Source organism: Homalodisca vitripennis, chromosome 3 (genome assembly GCF_021130785.1).
Source record: "Homalodisca vitripennis isolate AUS2020 chromosome 3, UT_GWSS_2.1, whole genome shotgun sequence".
In the NCBI taxonomy this organism is placed as follows: domain Eukaryota; kingdom Metazoa; phylum Arthropoda; class Insecta; order Hemiptera; family Cicadellidae; genus Homalodisca; species Homalodisca vitripennis.
Genome location: NC_060209.1, coordinates 20,313,571 through 20,335,407, shown reverse-complemented (window position 1 = coordinate 20,335,407; position 21,837 = coordinate 20,313,571). Strand labels below are relative to the sequence as shown.

Genomic DNA, 21,837 nt, shown 5'->3' with positions numbered 1-21,837 from the left:
TTTTCTTGACCTTTTTATATTTTCAGTGAGGTTATTTCAAGAGCTGTAACTTTAAAATTTAATAAAAATATTCCAACCAAAAACTGATTGGACCACCTTAAAGTACAAATGTAAAAATATTATTTTTGTTATGTTAATACTTAATGTATCATAATTTTATAACAATGCATCACAAAGCACACAGAACGTTCTAATTTAATTAACCAACTACAAAAAAATGTATCAAATGACCTGCCGTTCTTGGAGGCAGTAAAGGTAGCAATTCTAGGACCCTGTTGCATCGCCCACACCTCCACAATGCCCTTCTTGGGAGCATAGATGACCAGGAACAGGGCCAACCTCTTGCGCCCTTTGCTCTGTTCCTCCTCTGCTGTCAACCAGCCGCACTGTGCATCCCGATAACCTTTCCACATCCTGTTATCAATACAACATGTGATGAGGTGAATCCAGTTTTAAACCGTCTTTTTGATCATGTGAAATCACCTAAAGTTCTCTAAACAGTTATGAATTAAAGGCTTTTAAAATCAACTTTCGACTAAATTATGTTAGTTTCATTATCCTTTGTTTAAAGTTTGTTATTGACGATGGAATAAAATGAAAGGATAACAGGATTTTGGGCATTCAAAATTCAAGATCATTCGTAAATGCAAAATACATATTTACAATACACGTCAAATACTAAGAACTAAACCTAACCTAACAAATCTTTTACACAGGAATAGCATTTATCAAGAAAGTGTGTCCTTAGTTATTGTTTAAATAAACGTAAATTGTGCTTATTTTTAATATCCAATGGTAATTTGTTGTATGCTTATGCACCTAAGTGGTATGGACCCCTCTCAAATGCGCTGGTACTATGTGCAGCCACAGATATCAGCTCTCTTGATTTGGTCGGATACTGATGGTAGTATCCATTGCTTACAAAAAGCTTTGGATTACCCTTAACAAAAGAGCATAGCTCGTACCCCACCAGATCCGCCAGAGTAAGAATTTTCATTTCACCAAAAAGAGGTTTAACAAGTCTCGAACCTCCTACGTCCTGAGATGATTCGCAGACACCACTTCTGGAGGACAAACACTCTATTGAAATTTGCCACGCTGGATGGACCCCAGAACATCAACCCGTACCTCAAAATAATTCAACATGAGAAAAATATACTCTCCGTAGAACATCTTGGCTACATACCTTGGCGAGACATTTGAGAGCAAATCCCAAGGTTCAGCAGCCTTTAGCAGACGTGTTCCACGTGGCCACTCTATGTGAGCCAATTATCGATATATAAACCCAAAAATTTAACTGAAGTTTCTTGCTTGGCTTCCTCACTCCCAGACATTTAGATTATAAAAATATAATCGTTACAGATTATAAAAGGTATAACACTTATACCTATAACGATGGCAAATGTCCGAAATCCTGTTATCCTTTCAATTTTAATATGTTATTTAACACTTTTGAATGTTACTCCTGAAATACCTGATTCTTTATAGATTGCTGTTCTTTTTTTAAATATTTACAAAAGTAATTCACTTCTAAATTACACTTAGTAAAAGAAAAGTACTTTAAAAATTGATTTATCCTTACTTTATTCTTTCTTTAGCAGAAAAATGTTTCCAACATTTTAGCAAATATGTGACTAGATTTTGTTATTTGTTAATTTTTAATCAAGCGAAGGCCATAATTGACTGATGATAGTTATACAATTCTTGTGTTAACCAAGGGACTAAACAGTAAATCCACAAAGTGTGAGTTTTCACCTGAGAGCCAGCCCTGTGGAGTTGTCGATGAGCGTAACTCTGCCAAGCGAGTCCGAGACCACACAGAGGTTGCGGTGAGGTGACATGGTTACCGAGGTCCCCTGACGCCACAGGTCACACAGTCCGAACCTTCACATCACATGAGTAACGTTTCAATTTGAATATCACCCAATTAAAACTAACATAAATGATTAATTATATCTTTTTGTCTCTACATTGTTTCCACAGTTTCTGCAACCTACTAAGTAAGAGTCACTCGCACAAGTATTTGATTACTATTAAGTAACATTAGTGTTCTTTTAGTTAAAAGAAACTTTCCAGTTCCCACAAGGCCTACCTGCAAGACATGGGTTCCGCTGGTTCGATGATAACTTTTTCTTTTTCAGGTGGTGGATTTGGTTTACGTCCTCCAAGGAACCAACTTCTATAACAAGATTCATATCATCAACATCTAAAATTATTAATATTAAAATTTTTCAAACAAAATTTCACTAAAACATGTCCATACAATTGGGGAGTGTGGCTCTGTCCAGCTAGTTCCATTCTCACACACGATTGCAAGGAATTATGAATGGCCATATTTTTACTCTGTTAGGTCTAGTACACACTTGAACAAGTTGTATGGCTGTGTAACAAGTTCAGAAGCATTTTTTTACACTGTGGTGTACACACTAGTGCAGGGAATTATGGATGGCTATATTTTTACTCTGTTAGAACCAGTGCACACTTGAAAAAGTTGTATGGCTGTGTGACAAGTTCAGAAGCATTTTTTTACACTTTGGTGTACACACTAGTGCAGGGAATTATGGATGGCTATATTTTTACTCTGTTAGAGCCAGTAAAGTAAAGTAAAGGTGTCTTATTTTACCAGGCAAAGTTAGGGCTAAGAAGCCCTCTCTAACACTTAACCTGGGGACCAACGGCTTAAAGGTGACTTCCGAACCACCACCAATGGCCGGGCAGGCGGGCTGCTTGCAAGGACAGGATCGCTCAGCGGTCACCCATCCAAGCAGCAGCCACGCTCATCGTAGTTTGATCCAGTTATCTTGCAATAACCGTTGTACCCACTACACTATGCCATTGGCAAGCCAGTACACACTTGAACAAGTTGTATGGCTGTGTGACAAGTTCAGAAGAATTTTTTTACACTGTGGTGTACACACTAGTGTAGGGAATTATGAATGGCTATATTATTACTCTGTTAGAACCAGTACAAGCGAGAGTACAAAAACGTCATTTAATAAAGATAAAAAATAATAAAACCAAAAACTTAATAAAACAAAGAACTGAATTCTTAACTAAAAAGAAATAAGTTTGTAATAATTATTTCAATTGTGTACTTTGTTCATGTTGTGTTGGGGATTTTTACTGTTTGTTGTCTATTTTTATACTTAATGTTTAGTGTGTTTAGTGTTTTATGTTTAAATTTTATTGCTATACGTTATTTATATAAGTTACATTATTGGTTTATATTAATGTTTAGTGTTCATTGTTTTATGTTTAAATTTTATTATATATTATGTCTTATATAGACAATTTATATTTAATTTGAACAAGGTGTAGTAATTTTAATTTAGGTTAGCTGTTTTTAACAAATTAGCATGTCATCTACCATAAGGTAATTAATTACTGTACGTAACAACATAAAAAATGAAGAAACAAATGTTTTACTGTATTAAAGCCATGCATCTACAAAAGTTCAAGTTTTCTCATAGGGTCTGTAGGTATACTGAGAAGACTAGGACAATAATGTATAATCTATGTATTTAGATGCAACTTAACTATAGTTGTGTGGTTTTTATATTTAAATAATATTTTTAATATAATAGACATAACCTAGCTATGGTAAGAAGGATTGATTCAATTGAATTTTGAGTATAATTCCTGTTCACCTTCCTTTTATTGTAGCATCTGGTCTCTGAGGCTGTCTCAGACTTAACTCCTGGAATTTGGAGTCATGTTTGTCTAAAGAAATCCAAAGAAAGTAATCAACAAAGAAGCTCAAAACAAAAGATTTACATTGCTTCGACATCAGAGACACCTATAAATATGCGGAGTGGTAGTCTCATTGTCTCATCAGGTACACAACTGAGTGCACTACGATGTGATAGACACGATCTCTAAGCACGGTGGAGCAACCGAGTTTTCTACAATAGAGTCAGTGTGTGTTTTTATCTTTAGCGTGCCAAGGAAGGAGAGTACTGCTTCGTAGCGTTCATACATGTCCAATGTGCATTACAAAAGTGAACTGTGGTATACTGTAAGTTACTAATTAATTGCAGAAGACAGACTTCTATGAATACAGTGTTATTACAACTACAGAAATTACTTACGGAACAGCTTGGTTCAGTGCAGATTTGAGCTTGGTTCCAACGGCCTTGACAACATCTGTGAGGACGGGAGCATTACTACCCTCTACAATGTAATGGAAGCCGACAAAGGGTTTGTTTCCGGCTGCCACCACCAGAGAGCTCTGGGGTGGAGAGGGGCGGTACCAGGTCCCAAACCCTCCACACACTGTACATACAGAACATTCATTAGAGTTTGTAAATATCTATAAAAACAAACATTTTACGTTTGTGTAACAAATCGTATTTTGAAATTAAATATATAAAATTATCAAATTAATTACTATTCCAATCAAATTAATTCTTTATTCTACTTAACAAGCAAAGCGAACGATGCTGCATTTCTCGTAACATACAGTTGTATGATAAAAATATCATTGCAGTTTGATGGTCTGTACTTAGTTTAATCCCTGATTCAACACCATATCAAAGTGGTCATTCTGTTTTCAACATTTTACAAGGCACATTTTGAATCTTAAATTACAAAACAATATTTGCTCAGTGCTATTTTTGTTAAAGGGATGAACATTTTGTTATGAGTTCAAAAGGAAAATAGAACTAAAACTCTTGCTAGAAAGCAAGATATGTTTAAAAATATCCATAATAAGTCAAATAATTATGATGAAAAAATCATAACAATCGTTTTGTGATAACGGGAAAGAAGTATTTTTAAGAAATAAGGTTCAAGTCAATTTCTACAAATTTTTAATAAGGTTTTATTGCTATTATATGTAATCCCTATAAAAATAAAAATTAACTTTGAATAAAAAAAACTAACATTTAAAACAAGCTAAGTATAGTAAAAGACACAGCATAGCTTTGGGCTTTGAGCACCATAACTATCCAAAAATAAACCTCTTTCTAAGACCTTTCTCTTACAACTTTGGTGCTATAAAATAGTAAAAAAATACAAAATAATTCTGTTTTGGATATTAATCTATTACACTGTGAATTTTAGAGATGACAAGAATGAAGAACAACAAACCAGAGGCGATGTGGAGGTGTGAAAAAGCAGAGGGACACTGAGGCAGCCCAACTGCACAGTCCAACATGTTGTCCTGGTCAGGGAGACTCCACTTGTGCAGTGACAGAGGTGGAGCTACTATGGTGTCACTACAGTTGGCTTGTACTGTAACACACATTCATTGAGTAACCAGAGGCGATGTGGAGGTGTGAGAAAGCAGAGGGACACTGAGGCAGCCCAACTGCACATTCCAACATGTTGTCCTGGTCAGGGAGACTCCACTTGTGCAGTGACAGAGGTGGAGCTACAATGGTGTCACTACAGTTGGCTTGCACTGTAAACACACATTCATTGAGTAACCAGAGGCGATGTGGAGGTGTGAGAAAGCAGAGGGACACTGAGGCAGCCCAACTGCACATTCCAACATGTTGTCCTGGTCAGGGAGACTCCACTTGTGCAGTGACAGAGGTGGAGCTACAATGGTGTCACTACAGTTGGCTTGCACTGTAAACACACATTCATTGAGTAACCAGAGGCGATGTGGAGGTGGGAGAAAGCGGAGGGACACTGAAGCAGCCCCACAGCACAGTCCAACATGTTGTCCTGGTCAGGGAAACTCCACTTGTGGAGTGACAGAGGTGGTGCTACTATGGTGTCACTACAGTTGGCTTGCACTGTAAACACACATTCATTGAGTAACCAGAGGCGATGTGGAGGTGTGAGAAAGCAGAGGGACACTGAGGCAGCCCCACAGCACAGTCCAACATGTTGTCCTGGTCAGGGAGACTCCACTTGTGGAGTGACAGAGGTGGAACTACTATGGTGTCACTACAGTTGGCTTGCACTGTAAACACACATTCATTGAGTAACCAGAGGTGATGTGGAGGTGGGAGAAAGTAGAGGGACACCGAGGCAGCCCCACTGCACAGTCCAACATGTTGTCCTGGTCAGGGAGACTCTACTTGTGCAGTGACAGAGGTGGAGCTACTATGGTGTCACTACAGTTGGCTTGTACTGTAAACACACATTCATTGAGTAACCAGAGGTGATGTGGAGGTGGGAGAAAGTAGAGGGACACTGAGGCAGCCCCACAGCACAGTCCAACATGTTGTCCTGGTCAGAGAGACTCCACTTGTGGAGTGACAGAGGTGGAGCTACTATGGTGTCACTACAGTTGGCTTGCACTGTAAACACGCATTTCATTGAGTAACCAGAGGCGATGTGGAGGTGGGAGAAAGCAGAGGGACACTGAGGCTCCATTTAGATAGTATCTTTGGATAGTTTTCAATAGAAAAAAAATGTTTCCCTATAAGTCAAATAAATCCTAAGTAGAATAAAAAATTACAAGTTTTAGAGATCAATGTATGTAAATGCGAAAAAATACTTAATACCATTTGTTTGTGTTTCTTGGTTTAGCATAACTATATTATATCATGTTTGTATTGAAAAACATCTCCACAAAGAGTCCATAAAATATCCATATACGTGGTGAGAACAATTCTAGAAAAGGAAGAGGAGGGGCAAGTATTTATAGATCTAACTAAAAAGATGAAATGTGTAAGTCTGACCTCGAGCCAGCTGGTTCCTGCAGGCCCGCAGTGTGTTGCCGAGCACGAACCCGTAGACTGAGCAGACGACAGTGCGGTAAGTGACATGCAACTCCTCCGTTAGCTCTGGATGACCACTGTAACGTGAAGGACTGACGGTCTGACACTTGATACTCACTACCGGTCCCTCCTCCAGCACTTCTGAGAAGAGCAGGTCCCCTTTCTGCCACAAACCACAGAGCTTACCAAGTTGTCGAAAAGGCATTCTAATTCTTGGACAATTTCAGTTTAGCATTAGATCAGTAGGCTGATTCAGTAGGCTATTTATAAATTTTTACTATTTGAGCGTGTCACCAACAAATAACTAGTACTCCTGTACTGAGGAGGATACTCTTAACCACGTCATAGTTTTATTGTATGTTAGGTGGTAGGCTTAGGGAGAGAGAAGATAAACAAGACTGTGGGGAACTCCTATGCTGAAGATACTGCTTATTATCACATTGTTTTATTGTATGCTAGTGTAATGCTCCGTCTGTAAATTGTTACTGCGAGACAAAACATATATAACTACGATTTTAGAATTAATATTAATATATCATTATTAGTCACATAATTATTCCATTTTATAAATAACCAATTTTCTCAATATTAACTGTTAATCTGACCCGTCACCAACCAAGTAATTTATGGTTTTGAGCCCAGAAACTGGAATCGAATATTATTATAATAGAAATAGTACAAAGTTATGAAGCTGGAATTGTGCAGCTAGCCTTGTGCACTACTGATACAAATTGCTAACTCCAGCCCTAGGTAGCCTGTAACACAGGCCCTAGTCCTTTTTGATTGGCCGCTGAAGCGATGACCGCCGCTTGACCTGCTGAGCCCGTGGTCGTCAGTCACGTTCAAAATTATAAGAAGGTAACATCTCGGTCTCCCATTAATTAATGTAACACTGTTAAAATCATCTTCTAAATTCAGTTTGTTTCCAAATTATTTTGTATATTATTGTATACCACTAATTTAAAAACCAATTAATTGTATAAGAAGGATTCTAAATCTTTCGCCACGTGAGTAGTTTATTTACCTGAGTCAAAACCATTGAAAGTTCTGATTAATTATTTAGGTGGGATTTGCGGAGTTACACTAGATAGCAGCAACATGGAGAGAACAAAAAAACGAGACTGTGGGGATCCTACCACAAGGCCTTTAAATTAAAATTTGTTGTCAAAATTACATTGTGGTCTGATACAGGGATTTCCCACACTTTTACCTATAACTGACCCTGCCCAAGGTAAGTTATATTATTCAGACAAGAGAAACCTGATGCCAATACATCTATAGCACAGCAGCAAATAATCACTCGGAAAGCTATAACTATAGTTTCGTCGGTTAGGATGTTGAATTTGCCATGTCTTAATATTTAAGTTAATGAGATGGTTTAATGCAAAGTTCACTTGGTTTAGGAACCTTTAATACCACTCAGTAGATTTCTATAGTAACTAATACCAATGATCTTGAGGTTTTACTACTTCTGCTGCATACATTCAACAGCGTTCAACACCAATACTTGAGAGATTGACCACCATGTAAACTACCATTTAAACACCTACACTGAACAATGAATATCACTAAATTTTTCATAGTGTTGTTGCTAGTTAATTTCAAGTTCAATGGAAGATAAGTGAATATCTCCACTTAAGTTGATAACATGATCCTGAGCAATCACCCTGAGTGAAGGTGGAAGAAAGAAAGGTTTATCAAACTGTCTGATTATTAGAGCTCTAGAATAATTTTGCAAGATAAGTTAAGTGATTTACCTTCAAGTAGGCTGGTTGCAAATCCCCCAATATCTTTCTCTAACCTTCCCAAAACAAAAAAACAAAGGCCAAAAAGATTAACCCTATGCACTTGAAGGCAGTATTTATAATTTGTCCTTGGAGCTCGTGGCCAGCTCTACTGACCGCGGTCATTTTGACAGAAGCGCGGATTACTTTCTACCGCAATGTTATCTCAGCTCGTATGTCCAGCTGTACTGGCCAAGATATAATACGTCCACAGCTCGTAAGGCCAGCACCACTGGCTACTAAACATGGCAGTTATTTTCTAATATTCTCTTTGTTTTATAATGAATGGTGAGTGCTGAAACCTATCAATCAGCTGTTTTTTAAAGTAATTTTTAGGTAAAGCAGTAATTTTCAAATTAGCCTATAATTCTTTTCTAAACATTGACTGTGCAAATAGAAACCTAGACAATTTTACTAGAAGACATGTGCTAAGTATTCTTGACTACACATAGGTGTATATTTTTAAAAGTGTTATTCCGAAAAAAAAAAAAAAAAAAAAAAAAAAAAATGTAAACACTGAGAAAAACTTAAAATAGTTCATGTCTAAGTATAACATAACTACAAATGCCTACTTTATAATACTGTATTAACATATCTTTTTGACAATATATGTAAAAGAGTTAAATTTCCCAAATACATGTTTATCTTTGTATTAGAAAGATTCATTAAAAATGAATTTTAAATTAGTTTTCATTTCTTCTTTAAACATTTTTAATTATCATGCAAATAACGCGGAGGATATTGAAAATTAATGCCGATCTAGGGAGGTAAACAACAAATATGGCCGCCGAGCTGTAAATGAAAGTAGCGCAGCCATCTGTACTGGCTATACGAGTTATGAGGACAAACTACGGCAAAACCAATACGAGCTGTCTGTAACTTTGGTTTGGCCAGTGCTGCTGGCCTTTCGAGCGCAAAGGGTTAAGAGAACATGTATTAATTACTAATGGATAGGTAAAGTGGTTGTGTTCGTGCTGGAACCGGGTTCTCACCTCAGTATAGAACCGAAGGGCACCACTGGAGAATCCGAGGGCAATACAGGTCCAATCTGGGACAGAGTGTGAGGATCTGTGGGTCTGTGGAGCAGCCAGGGGCAGCGCACACACGCAGGTGATCAGCTCACTGGAACCACCACAGTGTTACTTCTACTTATTTATAATCATTTCAATCACAATTATTTTAATCTTAATGTTTTAGAGGATGTATTTTACACCAATTCCATTTTTATGTATGAAATACCCACAGTTTAAGCTACAGTCACATTTGTCACATTTCGTGAAACAACCTAAGAAAATATGACCTATTTAGAAAAGCTCGATAAAAATTACAAACAAAACTAACCGCAAAAAGTACATCACATTTGCAAAATAAGTTTACAGCATAAAAACTACTGTTTCCCAATGATACTACGAGATAAAATATGCACCTGCCTACTCTTGGATAAAAAAATTTAGATACCAGAGTTTGGACGTTAAACACAAACTAACTAAGAAAGCTAAACTTATGGGAGTTAAATTAAAATTTAGCGGGCTTATTTCTGCGTCTAGACATATAAGTAAAATTATTACAAACATTAACCAAGATTTATGTCTGTAAGAATGAAAAAAGTACCGGTTTTTTGCGCTTTACTACTAAACTGCAAATTTGAAAATTAATTATTCATTGTTAAACTTGCTATTGGAGGTCCAAAGCCTATATGAGAAAAGAGTTTATACAATATGGTGAAATATATGAAAACAATATTTAATTTATTAAGGCTTCCTCTTACAGTCAAGCACGATGCGAGAGTAGAGTCCAACAAACAGCTATGCTTTGTTGCTATGACAGCAATGCTTGTGGGCCATGGCCAACATACACAGGAATGAAAACGAATGTTGTATTCTTGATTATGATCTATAGAGGATTAATGTACCTTATGTGACAATGGAAAATCCAACTTATCAATGTGTTAATAACACACTATTCAAATTGAGTAGATGAAATTAACATTGTTATGAGACAGGTGATTTGAAAAAATTCGACTTATTAAGGATTTTCTCATACGGAGAATTGAATATCAAGGTTCGACTGTTAACATTTTCAAAACTGATCCTATCAAATCACTGGTTAGTCCAAGCACGACTTTTTTAAGGAAGGTTTTTTTTATTGAAAACTTTCTCATATGTCTAAAGTTATACCATATATATATATCTTTGAAAGCTTATAAGCCAAAATATTTTAAATTTAATTTTTAAAGCCTTAGTTAAATTCAAAGCTATGGAAGTTTCATGATTGAACAAGTTTGTGAATATCACACATTTCTGTAAATTTATATAAATTTATATAAATTAACAAATAAACGGCACTAGAGAATTTGGAAGTATATGAATGAAAAGTAATTGGGTTTCATCGAGTTTTTTATGCATTTGGATACTTTCAAATTACCTGGTAAATAAATGCTTGATCTTAACCCTCCAGAGACACACTTGTAACATTGGAACATGGTAGACACACTGGGGTGTGTTACACCCCACTTGTTATGTTTTTTTTTTTTTTTAATACTTGGATAATATTTTATTGGAATCTAACTTCATAAACTTTAATTGATATTGTTTGTTCTGTCATATAATGCATATTTTATTAAATTAAATATTATATTGTATCAAAAGATATATTTTAGTAATTTTTATTACCCAAATTTTGTAATGTTCAGTTAACATGTTTTTAAATTGCCATGACGATGTTTTATTCATTACAGAAGGTTCAAATAACTAACTCATTCTACTGATAATGAATGTATTTACAACAACAAAAGAGAAAAGTTTGTACATGTAGGTATAGTTTACCTTAGCCGAGGCACTTGTTTTGGCAGTCTTTTATTACTCCATACACTCGTAGCATTGTAACACTCTGTGCTCATCGCACATGCTCCCTGTTGCATGAAGTGCAGGTATTCTTTGTTTTTCTGTCCCGATTGCGTGGACAAAAAGGCACACCTTCTTTGCTGTCTACTTTGCCCAACTTCCAGTCTTTGAGGTTGAGAAATAGGAAGGCCCAAAAATTTCGCGGATTGAAATACGAAGACTTCGGCGGAGTGTGGTTACTTCTAATCTTTCTTCCAAAAAAAGGTTTTACCAATGCCAATGCCAACTCCTTCAGGAAAAACTCGTCTCTTCATTTTTGGGGTTTTCACCTTTTAAAATTGGTTACAATACCATTGCATTTATAGCACTCTGGTCCATTATGCCATACCAGATTCGTAGTGGCCAACGTTTACAAACTCGACTTACTGAGTAGGAATGACATAACTGATCAAAGGAGTCTGTACCTCCCTTAGTACTATTATAAAAAAAGTATAGCCGAGGGTTTATTCGTGTTTAAATCAATTTCCTTTGTTGAGTGCATCGTTGATAAAAGTAATACATTTTTGTTCTTTTTTGGACAGTATGAAACTAGCATACTATGTGCATCAAAAGCAAACAAAGATGAGTTAACAGCTTTTTTGGCAAGAAACGATGGTGGTTATTTCTGGCTTGCTAGATCGTAATGTTCCAACCATGGTCAGCTTATGGTCTTGCAACATTTTGTGAAATAACGGCACGGACGAAAAAACCAATTGTCAATCTGTTATATTTCGGTTTGTCCCATGTATAGTTTGACTCAGAGTCCTTACATAGTAAGAAGGTACTTTTTCGTTATTAGGAGGTTTAAATTTACCAGCGTAGGAAGTTGCATTTACCATGTAAATAGGTTTTAGCATCATTCATCATAATGATTTTTAAACCATATTTATCTGGTTTGCTTCGCATGTAAACTCTAAATGAAGAGGCCACCTCTAAACCCAAGGAGCTGCTCATCAATAGTGCAGTATTCAGAGGGAGTATAAAGGGATTTAGCATTTTCGATAAACTTTTCCCAAACTTCACGGATTGGAGCGAATTTGTCAGATTGCGCTCTGGCCTGCCTAGTCTGTTTATCATCGAACCTAAGGCAGATTCCCCAAAAAATTTAAATCTGTTCAAAGACATGGTTGCTCGATAAACAGAGCTTCCAAATGTTACAGACCAAAGTTCTTCTAGGTTTCTGTGACAATTTCTTGTACTCCAGAAAGGTACAGCAGCCCGAAAAATGCCAATAGTTCTCTATCAGAGGTTTCTTTATGATAGCTTTGCTTCATTTGAACCCGTCGAATTTGTCGGGCAATTTCCTCGTTTGTATGGGTTTTTATGTCTGCTAAAATAGGCTGATCAAGAAGTAAATTCCAAAACTGTAGTGGACTACTTACATCTCTCGCCTGCCCCTTAGCCCCAGGTAAGTGAATCACTATAATTTCTTGACGAAGGACGGCCTCTTCTTTCTGGTTCAGTAATACTCCACATATGTCCATTTTTACCAAAACGTGCATTTACATGTCTGATGCGTTGAAGAGGCACAGATGCACGCAGAAGTCCTGGTCCAGTAGGCTGTTGTAGAGCCAGCTCCTTCTTCTGTATTTGGTTCAGGAACTGCATCTTCATCAGCATCCTCTTCATCAGATTTATCCGTGTCTTCCAGTACAAAGTCCGGGTCTTCGTCAGTATCGTCCCCACCAAATAAACTGTTCACATCACTATCATCTTCTTCATCAAGAAGATCTCTTATTGAATCACTTCCTAAATCCATTTTAAATTAAAAAGCTAGAAAATTGCACTTAGTTGTCACTTAAACTGCAATTAAGCTAAATGAAACAATAACAAAAAACTGCCACTCGAACAACACACTGGGGTGTAGCAAAACCCCTTCAAAGGAGCACGGCAGACACACTGGGGTGTAATAAACCCCAAGGCAACTTTCTCTGGTGACTGTACAGAGGCATCCGCAGAACTGACTGAAACAAGTATTGGAGGGAGCAGCCAATACTACCAACTTAATTTACACGGGAGCTAAAATTTCCCTCTGTTAAAAGAAAACTTTGAAATAACTAAAATAAAAACTGTTTGGGGTGTGATACACCCCAGTGTGTCTCTGTAGGGTTAAAATAACCATAACTGATCAAAATGTTAATATGTACACTTAAAATCAGTTTACTTGTGTTCCTGACAGGGGTCACCATGCCACACCATGTGGTATTTGGTTTTTGAGCTTGACTCTTCACTGCTGTCCCATTTGGCTGAAAAAAGAGAAACATGGAACTTACAGCGTGCTAGAATAAACTTTACAACAGTACAGTATATAATCCATGATATATTAGAACACAGGAGAGTTAAATTTATTCAACATTATGTTGATTCATTACAATAATATAGTATAGTAAAGACGCAAATGTCATAACATATATTTCATGTTTAAACAAAGCCAATCAAAACATGAATATAAAAACAAGTATTTTTCACCTAAGTAGTCTAGAACCGTATAAATAGTATTAACAATAATCAATATAATTAATATCATAAACATTAATATTCTTTTGTAAAAGAAAATAAATATATTATTTATTAAAAATAAAATTCATAGTTCAGTGAACTGAAACAAAATCCATAATTAGAATAAACAATACAGTTTAAAATTTTTAAGAAACGGGTCCTAAAATGTTCCCAAATCAATTGTAGGCATTGCCTATTAATTTAACTTTTATTATTAAATATGTTCTTACAGTAATTATGTAGGTTATTATATAGTTATAAACCAATATAATGGGAATTTTGAAAAACAATGAATTGATTAATGGACAACCTAAATTTTATTAGATTTCTCTTACTGTAATTGTAATTACATTACTTTGTGTACCATTAGAACTGAATCAGAATTTTTATTAGTAAGGAACCAACTCTATAATAATTCTAACATGTCCATCCTCGGTAAGGGTCAAAATTTGTGAATTCCAAAAATGCTTTTTACAATACATGAGGGCTCAAGTTTACAATGATTACTATTCTCTTTTATAATATAAAACAGAAACCTGGCTTCTAATCATAATGCTGTATCTAATTACTTATTTATCATATGAAATTAATAATTTCTAAGAATATGTTTACTATGAAATCTTGTAAATAATATGTCTATAATATTCTGAAATTAATAGAATTCATATTGACTTGAATTGAATTGAAAACATCTTTATTCATATAATATACAGTGGTATACATTGAATGGTGTCGTTATGTTAAATTAAACTAGCTGCATCTAAGTAACAGTATTTACAGTTTTCTCCATAACAAATCAAACTAAACCTACTACCAGATTGAACATAAATTAAGGATGGTTGTCAAAGTTCATCAAATTTATATAATGGGTTGTTTATCAAATAACTTTTTAATTTTTTCTTAAATAATTTAATATTGTCTATACTTCTTAATCCCACAGGTAGTCTTAGTAAAAACTTTGCACCTGCTTACGATGTTTTTTTGGTATAAAATTCTAGCCTATGGGAATTAATAGCAATTTGATTTCGATTTCTTGTGAAATATGAATGACTGTCACCTAGTTTCGGAACCAATTTATTTATGCTTAGTTTTTTTACATGGAGTATTGATCGGAAAACATATAAACTATAAACAGTCATTATTCCTAAATCAGTAAAATGTTGACGAACAGAGTCATCAAATTTTAGATTCAACATGGTTCGTATTGCCCCATATACAAAATGTGTATAAGTGGAAATAGCTTGATTTAATTTTCAATTAACATTGAATCGCAAAAAGTACTTGTTCTGCCAGGAATCGAACTCGGATCTCTCACTTGACAGGCGAACATGTTACCACTACACCACAGAGCTCTTTTTTATGATTACACTATTTTATAGTTCAATTATTTTGTATTAAACACATGTAACAGAAATCGTAAAATACAAAATAATTGAATCACTCAAGCTTTGCTTGAAATGAATACTGTAGACCTTACACATTAATATAACGAGGTTCTGGCGGTAGGTGAGTGCCATCAGCTCTCCTGTAGGGGACAGAGAAAACCCACACTCATCCAACCAATTCGGGTGCGACACTACCACGGGTTTCTCAGCATCCTCAATCGACCAGCCCCATGCATCTTCATTGTTTACAGTCTTTTTTTCTTGAGACTGAGAATCTGAAAAAGACAGAGAAGTTTCAGTTGGTTTTTGCGCAACTAAAAAGTCAAGGATATAAAACAAAAAAACTGTAATAAATAAAAAAACAAAACCATATCAATAAACACTTTATTTGAATCCAGTGTATTTAGAATCAATTGAGGCAGGTACCAAATTACTGTAATAATCTAGTTAGAAAATAAAATAAAATAAATTCAGAAATAAAAGCTATCAAGTAACTGGAAAATATTCCGTATAACATCTCGTGAGGACACTGCTCTTGCTAGAATTATGTACAAGACACCTATTATTATTTAAAATCGCTTACTGTATTATAAATACATTCTTGAAGAATAGAAACTGCCTTAAGAAGACTCACTTTGTTGCGGAAAATGTAAAGTACATTTACGTACAAGGCAGGAGTACGCCACACCAGGTGTCGCGTAACTGGCTTCGCCCAAGTTCAATCCAAAATTTCCAGTCTATAGCTCATTTCATTATTGACAGATTAGAATGACAGAAAATCATAGAAAAACAAAAATACTTTTCTTACATTTCCCGGCAAACAAAAGAGAAATTTATTGGCTTCAATGACGCTCAGGTAAATTTGATGGTTAGACATGCACCATCATAGTACTCATTCTTGTCTATATAGAAATGAAGTTTCATTCAAAATTTCAAGTCTACAGATGAAACATCTTAAGATTCTTGCCAGATATCACTTACATTTTCATTCATTAAACTGGATTTCATACCAGTATTTAAATAGTGTTGGGATAGCTAGGCTACATGTGTTAATATGTCACATATGTTAAAATCTCTTATGAGTGTACTGAATTTGTTCAAATATTTATTTAATTTTTTGTTTTCTTGTTGCCATCATGGTTACTCATAAGATTGATGTAAAAATATTCAATAAACTCAGTAAAATTCTATGGAGTGAGATGCACCATTGTCGAACTCAGTGTTCCTCATAATACAGAAATAATCTCATGCAAAATTTTTAATCTATAGGTCAGTTTGTTTTCCAGATATCATGTGGGAAAAAATTAAATTTTTCAGGACCCTTGAGTGGTAGGCTTTGCTACATGCTCAGCCAATAACTAGAAACAAGATAGTTTTGTAAAGAATTTGTTTTCTTTGTCCTTAACACATTGGCCTACTAGTTTATACAGCCTCTACATTGCACAGTAAATTCAATTAATTCTGTAAAAATGAAAACTAATACTTGAAATTCTGTTACTTACGTGCTCTTCAATTTTAATGAAACTTGGGAGTTGTAATATATCTGTCATAGCTATGCATTTTAATGTAATTTATGTTAATTTTCAGCTCATTAAAAAATATACAAAAATGTTGATTTAAAAATAGCAAGTTAATGTTACGTTTGCTAATTTATGTTTATTTTATGTTAATTAAAAAATAAAATATATGTATTTTTTACATCAAATTATTATTTTTTTCCAAGTATAATTTTACAAGTACAAACATAACATTTTCTTAAACATGGCTGATAATGTTAATTGTGTTAGTTTAAATGTTAATTTTAAAATAAAAATGGACAATGACAGATTGGGCATTGTCATTGTCAGATGCACCATTACTAAATTCTAAATCACTGTCATACTCAAACTCTTCCTCGACATCACTAGGACCCCGCTTCATGAAGTCACCATAAACACTTAAGAATCACTTATAATATAGCCGTCATTATAGACTGAATAATACTGATACACCTGTGAGAAATTTTAGTAAACTTATGGTGTATGGTGCTAACACGGAGAAGGTCTCGTCAAAGTATTTAATGGTGCATAGCACTAACATGGTGTTGTCTAGTCCTAAGTATTTATTGGTGCCCATAGCGCTAACATGGAGATTGTCTCGTCAAAGTATTTAATGGTGAATAACGCTAACAGGTGAGAAATGGTCTCGTAAAAGTATTTAATGGTGCATAGCACTAACATGGAGTTTGGTCTCGTCAAAGTATTTATTGGTGCATAGCACTAACATGGAGATTGTCTCGTCAAAGTATTTAATGGTGGATAACGCTAACAGGGAGATGGTCTCGTCAAAGTATTTAATGGTGCATAGCACTAACATGGAGTTTGTCTCGTCAAAGTATTTATTGGTGCATAGCACTAACATGGAGATTGTCTTGTCAAAGTATTTAATGGTGCATAGCGTTAACAGGAAGATTGTCTCGTAAAAGTATTTAATGGTGCATAGCACTAACATGGAGATGGTCTCGTCTCAGTATTTAATGGTGCATAGCGCTAACACGGAGATGGTCTCGTCAAAGTATTTAATGATGGATAACGCTAACATGGAGATGGTTTCTAGTCAAAGTTATTTAATTCTGCATAGCGCTAACATGGAGATTGGTCTCGTCAAAGTATTTAATGGTGCATAGCGCTAACATGGAGATTTGGTCTCGTCTCAGTATTTAATGGTGCATAGCGTTAACATGGAGATGGTCTCGTCAAAGTATTTATTGGTGCATAGCACTAACATGGAGATTGTCTCGTCAAAGTATTTTATGGTGGATAGTGCTAATAGGGAGATAGTTCCGTCTCAGTATTTAATGGTACATAGCACTAACAGGGAGATTGTCTCGTCAATGTTTTTTATGGTGGATAGCGCTGATAGGGAGATGGTTCCATCTCAGTATTTAATGGTACATAGCACTAACAGGGAGATGGTCTCGTCAAAGTATTTAATGATACAAAGCACTAACAGGGAGATTGTCTTGTCAAAGTATTTAATGGTGGATAACGCTAACAGGGTGATGGTCTTGTCAAAGTATTTAATTGTGCATAGCGCTAACATGGAGTTTGTCTCGTCTCAGTATGTAATGGTGCATAGCGTTAACATGCAGATGGTCTCGTCAAAGTATTTATTGGTGCATAGCACTAACATGGAGATTGTCTCGTCAAAGTATTTTATGGTGGATAGTGCTAATAGGGAGATAGTTCCGTCTCAGTATTTAATGGTACATAGCACTAACAGGGAGATTGTCTCGTCAATGTTTTTTATGGTGGATAGCGCTGATAGGGAGATGGTTCCATCTCAGTATTTAATGGTACATAGCACTAACAGGGAGATGGTCTCGTCAAAGTATTTAATGATACAAAGCACTAACAGGGAGATTGTCTTGTCAAAGTATTTAATGGTGCATAACGCTTTAACGGTTTAAAAGTAATGCTTCTGGCTATCAGCATGGGCTCTGGATCGCTGATGGCAACGAACAAAAAATATACTTTAAGATAGTACTGATCAGTAAAATACAAAATTCTAAAAGGCTGATGAATCACTGCTCACTAAATATTACAAACTCACCTAATCATATTAAATCTGTCTAAAACAAGGAAACAGCAGTGTATCCTGATCCTTAGAACAATGGGTGCCACATTTTTTGGCGAAAGAACAGGAATGTAAAATTTCCTGTCAAACTCTAAACTACACAATATAAGAAAGTCATTCTGATAATATCTATCATAAAAGCACAAAACAACTTGAATACAAAATGGCTAATGGCAGCGACAAAAAGAAAGAAAAACATTTTTATTTTAAATGTTCAACGCAGGAAACTGACCAATCACGAAACGGAATAAAATTATTTAATAATGAGATGTATAAATACAATGCGTTTTGGCAAACAAGACTGAGAGCACAGAGAAAAATCGACAATCAAACTTCACCATAGAGGTAGAAACTGTTTCAAAAATGACGAAAAAGTACCGAAAAACTCCTTAATATTTCTCATATGCAGTTGGTAGCCCTACACTGACTTCTAACATTCCTTGTACTTTTCTCGCGTAAATATTGGTATCCAAATTATCCCCTCCGTTAATGCCTACCCCTCATATTGTTATACTCATCCCACTCAGAAACCCTGATTCCCCTAAATTGATGTACTAGCCTATTTGGGATGGACATAACTTAAAATTTCAAACACATTTTCCCTTATTATGCAATTATGAATCACAACTGCCTAGAAAATCTTTTTGGAAATGAAAACATACTAAAGAAATTGGTAGAAATGGTTTTAGATCGGTATGGCTATCATGGCTAATGTACACATTATCTGAATTTGTATACTTTACTTATCGGTACTATCTGAAGCAATGTTCATCGCCATCAGTGCGGTCAGCACCTTCATTTTATAAGCATTTTCTTTCGAGAAAACAACAAACAATGTTAAGTAGCTAAAGCAAATACTTATCAAACTAGGCTAAAATACTTCATACAAATTGTGTAAACATTTTCTCCATATGGGAGACTCAGAATTTATGCACAAGTTTAATATATAAATGTATAAGGCCTAAACCTATTACAATGCAAAAGTAAATATGTACTAATTATTAACTTTCTCCTTTCCTTTCTAGAGTGATACCACAAATACCACACATATCAAGTGCAGACCATCATGAGGCAAGGTTAGGAAGCAAGAAGCTAATTCAACAGTAATAAAATTTTTTTTAAATTAATAATACAAAGTTCTGATAGGGTGTGTGCACTCTGTAATTATAAATTTAATTCAATATTAATTGCAAATAAGATGATACTATCTTATCTACAACAAAAAACTTATTTGAAAGAAAATACTTACTTTTTAAAGAAAGATTTCCACTTGTTAAATGCCCCAAATACAAACATTTCTTTACACCTTCTAAATCAACAATAGATCCAAAAGCACTCATTTGGCAAGACATTGTAAGTCTAGTTTTATTTTACAGGTAGGACAATTTAACCTTTAATTTAAACAGATTAAAATGAATAGAATATTTTATGTACGGTATGGATAAATCAAAACATAACCAACTGTTGTTATCTAATAAGTTCTTGTTATACAGTAATTCAAAACCCCATATTGAAAACTTGCCCCAGCCTTTTTGCAGAATACGTACTAAATTTCAAGATATCACCACATCACTAATGATAAACAATGCAAACTAAACATTAACTCCGAAGAATAGTCCAGCTGTCAGTGGGACAGTCGCATCGCACACCTGTTTACGATACATATGATTAAATATTGATATAGAGATTTCAAAGACTGATGAAATAATTATTAGCAGAGGCCAGTGATAAAGAGCATGACCATAGAGTAAAAAATGGAAACCTTTTATATTCAGACAGTGACGTTCCAGTGAGGGTTGCATTTAACATATTTCGTGTTAATAAAACTTCAAATTATACAGTTAGTGATATTGCTTTTCTCAAGTATTATGGGCATGTTGAGACTTTGAACTTTATATAAACGCTAGTTTTATGTCTGATTAGTTTTTTGTTCTGTGGCTTACACTCAAGCGTCTGTTATGAGATTAATCGACATCGTTGTGGGAACATAGAGTTACTTCTAACAAGGTGTGACCTTTAAAGAAACCAGGATATGTTGCTGGTGGATGGTTTTGTTGCCGTGTAACCTCACCCTCATAAGAAGAATCTTACAAGTAACATATAGTGGTAAGGTAAGGATTGCATGGCTGTATTCAGGAACAATAGTCAAAAGCTAATAAATAAAACAACATCCGAGTTTTTTTTTAAGGATAAGTGAGAATATTTGAGATGCATTGTGTGAAAGTTATCATCTATTAACTGAAGATTTAATTCTTCAAAAGTGAGTAACAATTTGCTAGTCTTCTTAAAAATGATGGTATTGTCAAGTTGGCGAGGCCATTTTGTGCCCATTGGCTGAAGTACTGATGAACACTTTTAAGCGCCAAATAAAATCTTTGATGCCAGTTTGTCTAGAAATGAGGAAATTGTTTAAACAGTTGTCGATGATTCAGAAATGCTCCTTTGGGGCATTGTAGAAGAATAGAAGGGTACAAATTACAACAGACGAGCTTTATGAAAGTTTTAAACTATTCAGAGTTGTTTGAAGGCTCATTGCTTCATATCGTTACCTACAACTATGATTTTTATTATTCACTTATTAAATGAAGGTTGATATTTATTTTGTTATCCCATCTTCTGTCCGAAAATATCTGTTGACAAATACCATCAATGCTACTAATTATTGGTCTCGAAAATCTGTAATCAGTGTCTTTATTTACACCTTATTCGCTAAGTCTTGACGCCCCAATATCTTCGTATAAATTGTTACCTAATATTATTATTGAATTTGTGACTTTTTAATTTTTGTTACATCTTGGCCATCTATTTAGTTTGCAATCAAATAGTATTACCATTGCAAGATAAATATACGATTACATATCCTTACTCACGACAGTAAAACACACCTAGTGGAGCCAAGTGGGTGTACTGATACTGGAGTGTACATGTTTAAAGATGTGAGACCGCTTGCAATATAGGAAAATAACGCACCACTCGCGATATCTCGATGTCCTCCGAT

General features: G+C 35.1%; 1 protein-coding gene across 1 annotated transcript in view; it reads right to left on the bottom strand.

Moving 5' to 3' along the window:
- LOC124358108 (rab3 GTPase-activating protein non-catalytic subunit-like) overlaps window positions 1-20,492 on the bottom strand; it is a 57,635-nt gene extending 37,143 nt beyond the window's left edge. Inside the window, exons 1-10 of the mRNA XM_046810402.1 lie at window positions 20,089-20,492; window positions 15,317-15,499; window positions 13,505-13,586; window positions 9,451-9,580; window positions 6,636-6,837; window positions 5,089-5,232; window positions 4,089-4,272; window positions 2,093-2,179; window positions 1,756-1,884; window positions 232-414 (exon numbers count right to left, since the gene is read on the bottom strand). Coding sequence (XP_046666358.1) covers window positions 232-414; window positions 1,756-1,884; window positions 2,093-2,179; window positions 4,089-4,272; window positions 5,089-5,232; window positions 6,636-6,837; window positions 9,451-9,580; window positions 13,505-13,586; window positions 15,317-15,499; window positions 20,089-20,191 — 1,427 coding nt within the window. The 5' untranslated portion in view covers window positions 20,192-20,492. The remainder of the gene's footprint in view (window positions 1-231; window positions 415-1,755; window positions 1,885-2,092; window positions 2,180-4,088; window positions 4,273-5,088; window positions 5,233-6,635; window positions 6,838-9,450; window positions 9,581-13,504; window positions 13,587-15,316; window positions 15,500-20,088) is intronic.
- Between the last annotated feature and the right edge of the window lie 1,345 nt (window positions 20,493-21,837).